Raw genomic sequence first — 7,302 nt, 5'->3', positions numbered from 1 at the left:
TCCTGCTGACCATAATTCTCCTTGTGGGTAACAGTGCCATCAGATCAATGCTTCACTGTTCCCTCTATCCTATCTTTTCCAGAGCTAGGTGTTAGCAGCAGTTCCATTGCCTGATACTAAACTAGTAATATTCTCCTACTTTAATAGAAAGAGGGATATAAACAGATTTGCTCTGTGTAGCACTGTAAACTGTCCCATATAGATCAAGATTTCAGACAATTTTAGATCTTTGCAGCAAAACTAAATCTTGAAATTAATAGAGATTTTTTTCTTTCTTTTATTTTCCCCCCATTTTTTTATTTGGCTTTCTCCCTTTTCCTTTTCCACTTATGCACTGCAATTCTATGTCCTCTGAAAAGACACTTTGTGGAAAGGCAGTTTTTTGCCGCACATGACACTGAAAGAAATTACTGCACAGTGCAGAGGGGATTGTTATGGACTAGTAAAAAAACTGTAAGCAGCTGCAATTTCTTTATCACCTTGTATTGACATAGTGGTATCTGATGCGATGGAGGTTTAGAATCTTTCCTGTTGAATATCTCACACTTTCCTCTCTGGGAATTACAGAGTGTTTATGCCTTGTGCAAAAAACTGCCAAGCATCTGATAGAACAGCCACAGTGAGATTAACAGCGGTTGTTTAGACCAGCTATAAAAATGCAGTGATATTCTTCATGCTCATATTTTCCCAAGTATACAGGGTACCTACTTAAATGAAAATTTCAATTCTGGAGCAGAAGATGGCAGCATACAGAAGAAAATATGTTGTTTCATGAACCATTACAATTTTGGATGGCTTCCATAGAATAACATTATTAATAATATACAGAAATCTTTTCTATGATATAATTAGATGTTCCTGGAACCAGGGATGGGTAGAAAATGGCTTTCTAGCCTGGTGCTTTGCAAACTCACTTGTCAGACACCGAATTTACAAGCTTTTCTCCAGATTCCAGAAAAGATGCGGTTGCTGTTAATAGATGAGGGGAAGTGCTGCCTACAGCCTGGAGTTAGCCTGCTACCTCCCTGAGAAACATTTCCTCTTGGCTTATTTAGGCAGATCGCTGTTACAGCAGCCTAGCTTCAGACTGGGGCAGAAAGAGTCTGAGTATCTCTGTGCATAATATAGGGAACTTGGCTGCCTAATCTGGAGCTCTGGATTCAGCCTGGGAGCAGGTGTTACAGTGATAAGCACAGCTCATATCTCTGGCTTTAGCACTAAAATCCTTCGCTGTTTTACTCCCTTTAGGAATGCAGCCCATCTAAACGCTCCATGAGCGTATGCCCTGCCAATATTATGCTGCTCCTTGTATGGTGTGAGGCTGTTTGAGCTAGGAGAAATCACAGAAAGCCTGGTGACTGGCTCCCCATCCCAATGTGTCATTGTTACAGCTAAAGGAAACCTGTAAAGCATCAACCAAGGGGCTCTCAGTGAACATGTTGCTTGTGGACAGCATGTGGAGAAGGGTGCATTTTAGTGAGGAAGTTACCAGACCTCCTAAACTTACAATGTTCTCATTGTTCCTTCCTCTGTCCTCCTTCCAGATTTTGTGCTTCATAGGAGGCAAAACTTATCCGTTGTGAATTTCTTATCTTAACCTTTAAGATCCCAAACTTAAGGTGTGGACAGTTGTCTGCTTCTGCATCCCATTTTACTAGGAGACGAGAACAATCTGTACTGGCACTTCCTAATCCACTTCAAACAAAATCCAATTTACTTGAATGTTTTAGATAGGTCTGAGTTAATTTCACCGATACACCGTAAGCAAATTACCTAAAGGTCTCATTGTGCATTTTATCAAAAACTTGTGGCTCCCGCCGTTGCCTGCAAGTATCACTAGTTATAGAGTGCTTTTCAGCTTGCAGCCACTCTGCATATTGAAGGAGCATTAATGGAGATGAGGTCTTTTGAAAGTCTTTTCGTACCCCAGTGCGGAGCACAGTTGAAAGCAAACCACTTACTAAAGTGGTTGAGATGTTTTTGATTACTTTTGTCTTCTGTTACAACTGGTGCTGAAAACTCTGTAGGATGCTTAACTGTGTTATATCCATAATTTAGATGTACGGTAAGAGGGCACCCTGGGAGGATCCCTCCAGGTGGGTCGCTGATACCTATCCATGGAGCTCTGCATCTCTGCAGCATGAGTGGCCTTCGTTACTTCAGTTAAGACCAGAAGATGTTGGTTATGAAGGTTATGCATCAGCAAAAGAAGGAACAACCCCAAAGCATGTTCCACAGACGGATACAGAGGGGGATCCCTTGGTAAGATTTAAATTTCCTGGAAAAGGCTATTTCATATTTACTTCACTGTTAAATTGTACACTGTACAGTAAAAAAAAACTCTACTGTGAACCTGTTCTAAAATAGGCTTTCAAAATTAATCCTATTATAATATTTTAAAAAGGATGAAAATAATAGTAAGATCTAGCAGGAGGGCAGGTATCACCATCACATTAATATGCCCCTAAATTGTTTGCATTTCCCAACTGCCCATAAATTTATCTGGACTTCATCATTATAATGTTTGGGTAACACTCTTCAGCAACTTATTAATCAGTTTGTTCTAAAAATAAGGACTTTTGGGCAGTCCTTCATGTACATTCTACAAATGAAGGTCTGAGACACTCGCATTGTCTAACCTATCATAGAGAATTCAGTGGAAATGCAAATTAGGCAGTATTCCTCAGAATATTTCAAGGTAACTGATGACTGTATAACAGTCTTAATGTAGAAGGAATGTAAGTGTGGTGGCATTAAAAGATAAGAGGTTGATTTCTCTCAGTGTTATGCATTGTTTTATTTAAATATAATCCCAGACATCTGGGTTTACCATTGCTTCCTCAGATAATGGACTATTAAATTGCATATATTGAAGTGCAATTTTTGTATAGTGCTTTCTCTATAGGCTGCCTTTATCACAATTCAAAATGCCATTTTTGAGAACTATACTTCTGGCATACAGACAGCTCTTTGAAAAAGGAATTTCTCAGAGGAAAATGCATTTAACTCTTATCAGAGCTAAGAAAATAACTCCTCAGCCTCACTAGAGTGTTTTGTATCTAAAACCAGACCTTGCATCCTGAAGAAGTGTAGAAAATCACCTCATGTGATCCCCTGTCTCACAGTCCATAAGCTTTGGGGTGATTGTTTGACCCTGTGACTTGGGCTACCAGTGAGTGTATTGGCCAGGCTTCACCACCAAGATGAAAATACTTGGGCAGCTTGAGTTCGGCGTCCCATCACCCTCGCTCATTGCACACCCCGATCAATATCTGTGTCTGAGGAATTACCAGGAGCTTGAAAGTTGTGAAGGGAGGGCTTGTCCCTGCCTGTCGTGGTGCTCACAGTTGTGGACACATCACGTGTGGGCTGTATTGCACACTCACTGCATGTATCCTGTATTCTCAATTATGGATAAAGGTACCTGATAGCATTAAAGACTATTGAACAATGTTCAGTGCCTAGAGAAAACTTTACAAGCTGTGGAGGTTGAAACCATCGAGATGTAAGGATTCCTGAGCAAACTGGAAAAAAGAGCTGAACACACAAACACACAAGCATATTTCTTTTTCTTTGTTTTTTTAGTGCCTCTTCTTTTTTGTAATGACAGCATATTTGCTTCTTGAAAAACACTAAAGCAGTGTCAACACTGCTTGCAGCCCTGAGCATGTTGGCAGAAGCGGATGTTTTATAAATAAATCCTGATCATTACACAGAGTTAGGCATCAAGCCTCCAAATAATTTTCTGGGGCATGATGCTGCTTTTTGATGATTTTTCAGATGGGTTTCAGGTTCTAATAATCCCCAAATTATGTGGGGGCTGTCCTCTCCTGAGTAGGAGAATCTGTTTCTGCTCCCCTGCCAAGGTCAGCCCCTTGACAGCAGGTGGGATTCTTTTATGAAGCAGCTGGCCTTGGTCCACCCCTCCCTCGCTCCCTCCCCATTTCTCTCTTGCAGAGGGGGTATGTTAGTGTGATTATGTTTTCAGCTGCTTTTCCAATGTAGTGTGTCTATGCCATCCAAAAATTATCTGGAAGCTTGACTGTCTCCAAATATGGACCCAGATGTCCAGCTATGATATGGTTTCCTTCCACTGGCCGTGCTGCAGCTGCAGCCGGTCTCACCCCTGAATTGAAGAGAGTTATCAGGCAGCTCCATTGTGTCCCCCTGGCTCCTTGGATCTTTAAACTTCTATTTAAAGACCAGAAGGCAATGAAAAAGGTGCCAGGAGGAGCCGCTGACACCCTGCCCTTTCTGAAATCCTTTCGTACGGTCCCCTCAGCTAGATACCAGCACACCTCATACAGCAAGGGAGCTTAATTAAATTTTAACATGGTCACTGCAGCATTAAATGAGATGAGATTATGTAAACATTGCTTTCTTCTTTCAGATGAATATGCTAATGAGGCTTCAAGAGGCAGCCAGCTATTCGAGTGCACAAAGCTGTGACAGTGATAGCACCAGCCACCATGACGACATTTTGGATTCATCCCTTGAATCAACTCTCTGAAAGGGACAAACCTTGGTGGAGGATTATGGTAAAATCTGTTTCCACTAGACCACTGCCAGTATTAAAGCAGCACGCCGAGGGCCCTGAGTGAGAACGGTGTGTTGTAGGTAGGCAGGACCCCTAACTGCAAAGTCAGGAAGAAAAATTGAAGTGGAAAGCTTGAATGAGTTTAATTTCAAGGCATTTCAATACCTATGGAGCCAAGTGAGCCTCCATTTGTCAACTGGAAAGGGCCCTAGACCAAGGGCATCTAAGCAGATTGCACACATGTTAGCCGAACTGGAATATTTTTTTCCCTTTTCCTCTTTCTCTCTCTCTCTGTCCCTCTGTCTCTGTTTCTCTGTACAAGTTTACAGTGCAACTTCTTTTGTTTTTTTCCTTTAGTTAACCCTGAGGCCCTGCATGAACAATGCGGTCTTCTAATTCTCTTCTAACCTCTGTTGTGCCACATGGTGCTGGTCACAGGACTGCAGTGGTGTTTGTGTTGTACGCTACTGCCCATTCCAAAACGAGTCAAAGATGATGATAGTAACTCAGAAAGCACAAACAGTATTGTGCAATCACCAGAAAACATGACTGTGATATGCTGGATAAGTGCCAATTTAATTCTAACTGCCATGGTCATGGTGATGCGCTCCATCAAGTTTTTAGTACACGAGTCACAGATTTTATAAAGTTGTTTTTACCACAAAGGTCTTTTTTAACCACCTGCCCACTCCTTAACAACAGTTTTATACCAATTATTAACCAACACTGATTAAAGGCTTTTTAGGGCTTCATTTGTTTGAGCCTTTTCAGTGGAAGAAGGAACATTTCTTATGGTGCTGTCTCACTGCCTTAAAACAGATTTCTAGAACAGTTTTACAGTTGGTTTAATTCCTAAACCATTGGTAATTTACACTGTTTTTTTCTTCATTTACTAATGAGAAAACGTCAGTTAACACAGTAGCCTCATATCTGTATATCATGATTTTTTAAAGAAATGGATAGGAGAAAGAACAGTTGCTATATAATATTTTTATCTTGTGAATAGATTGCTCTGCCTACCCTCAGAAATACACAAGGAACCCAAACCCACTTCCACTGCCACCTAAATGCTGAGAAAATCGGCTCAAATCCATTTGGTCCCATGGAATGGAGTTTTTGGAGGATAGATGTTTTGAATTCTTATCCAGCAGAGCTGGATGCACTTGATGCAGCATGAGCACAAATATATGGTTTTTTTTCTTTTCCTTTTTCTAGTTTTAGCATGTTGTTTTGATTGCTATTGTTGTACATGAAGAATTCAGCATAAAAGAACACTGAAGCAGTGATGTCCACTGTGGAAGAGGAAGAGTTTATACTGTAAAAGTGGGTTGGTTTTGCACAGTCTACTGGGTGGGTATTGTAAATATCGAAAAAAAAAAGGACAAAAAGAAAAAAAAAAAGCCTTGCACAAATCAAATCGAAAACAAACAAACAAAAAAAAATTGTATTTTATTCTGTTGGTGTTAAGAGATGTTTCACTTGCTGAGATTTCCTGTATGTTGCAAACAAATACAGAATGCAAACCTTAAAAGCTGTTATTACCTGGTGTGTTTGTCCTGTATTTACAGTTGTTATGACTATGCAGGAGTTATCAATGCTACAGTGAGCATGTTTTGATATCTATATGAAGCCAATACATTCTGGGGGGAATAAATCCGAAAATGTTTTAAATGCATAGGTCATGGCAGGCTACAACCAGATTGCATTCAAACCGCTCAGAATAACCGGAAACTCTTTTACCACAAGAGGCATCCGGTTACCATAGGTGCATATACACAAGAAGGTACCTAAGGGCTTTGGCATTGTGTAGACATGTACTGTACACCTCCACGGATGTTACCTTCAGGATGTGTATTTGGTGCTATTAACTCTTCGTGGTCACCCTGTGGTCACTCGCTGTAAAACAAAGATAAATCAATGCAGTTTCCAAATGGCACTGAGCTGCATCGCTGAATACAGAGGTTCCTACACGGTGCTACTGCCCTGTAAAACTCCAACTGACTTTATGCATGTAGGATTCAGTCAGACCAACATCATGCCCCCCCAGATCTGGATCCATTGTTGTTGCAAAACGTCAGTGCATACACCCTCACTGACTCAAAGAACTAAAGGAAAGCTGCCCTTTCCTGTACCTGTGCTCTGAGCAATCCTGCAGATCTTTTCCTGCCATACTTAACACACAAACACACGATGTCACATATACAAAACTTCCTGCAATACATCTCAGTGAGTCCACCTAGTTTACAACTCAGAAATTGTTTGTGAAACATTTGTCTGTACACATTTTATATTTTGTACATTTTTGATGTAACATATCATGTAAATAGACAGAAACAGTGAAATAAATCATCTGAAAAGTTTTGTAGTCTTTGTAAAGCCCTAATAATAAGTATTTGGTGTCATCGGACTTAACTGGATGATGTATTTTCTATTGGTTTATTGTTCCTCTAGCTTGTAAACCAGCTTGCGTATATTTTTTTGCAGGTGTGCACACTGTATCTGTCTAAATTATTACTTTGCCATTAAAGTGGAATTATTTATTGAAAACACAGTCTGGTGTTTTTGCAGTCAGGACCACTTAACAGATATGATTTCAAATATAATAACATATAAACCAAATGACACACTGAAGGATGTAATTTTCTCTATTCAGCAGAACTGATCTCTGTAGAAACAAGATTAAGTACTGTTTCTAGTTCCAGTGATTCAGTATGATTTTTTGGAGTGTTTTTTTCCATGGTGGGAACAGGTTGTGCAGCTCAGAA

At 40.2% G+C, this 7,302-nt stretch overlaps 1 protein-coding gene across 1 annotated transcript in view; it reads left to right on the top strand.

Moving 5' to 3' along the window:
• Window positions 1-7,076, top strand: part of NAV3 (neuron navigator 3) — a gene marked incomplete at its 5' end in the record, with an annotated part of 67,695 nt that extends 60,619 nt beyond the window's left edge. The window contains 2 exons of the mRNA XM_010151086.1: window positions 2,059-2,262; window positions 4,391-7,076. Of these exons, the coding sequence (XP_010149388.1) occupies window positions 2,059-2,262; window positions 4,391-4,510 (324 nt within the window). The remainder of the gene's footprint in view (window positions 1-2,058; window positions 2,263-4,390) is intronic.
• Between the last annotated feature and the right edge of the window lie 226 nt (window positions 7,077-7,302).

The sequence above is a fragment of the Eurypyga helias genome, unplaced genomic scaffold (assembly GCF_000690775.1).
Source record: "Eurypyga helias isolate BGI_N326 unplaced genomic scaffold, ASM69077v1 scaffold23204, whole genome shotgun sequence".
Taxonomy (NCBI): Eukaryota; Metazoa; Chordata; class Aves; order Eurypygiformes; family Eurypygidae; genus Eurypyga; species Eurypyga helias.
This window is presented reverse-complemented; position numbering and strand designations above follow the sequence as displayed.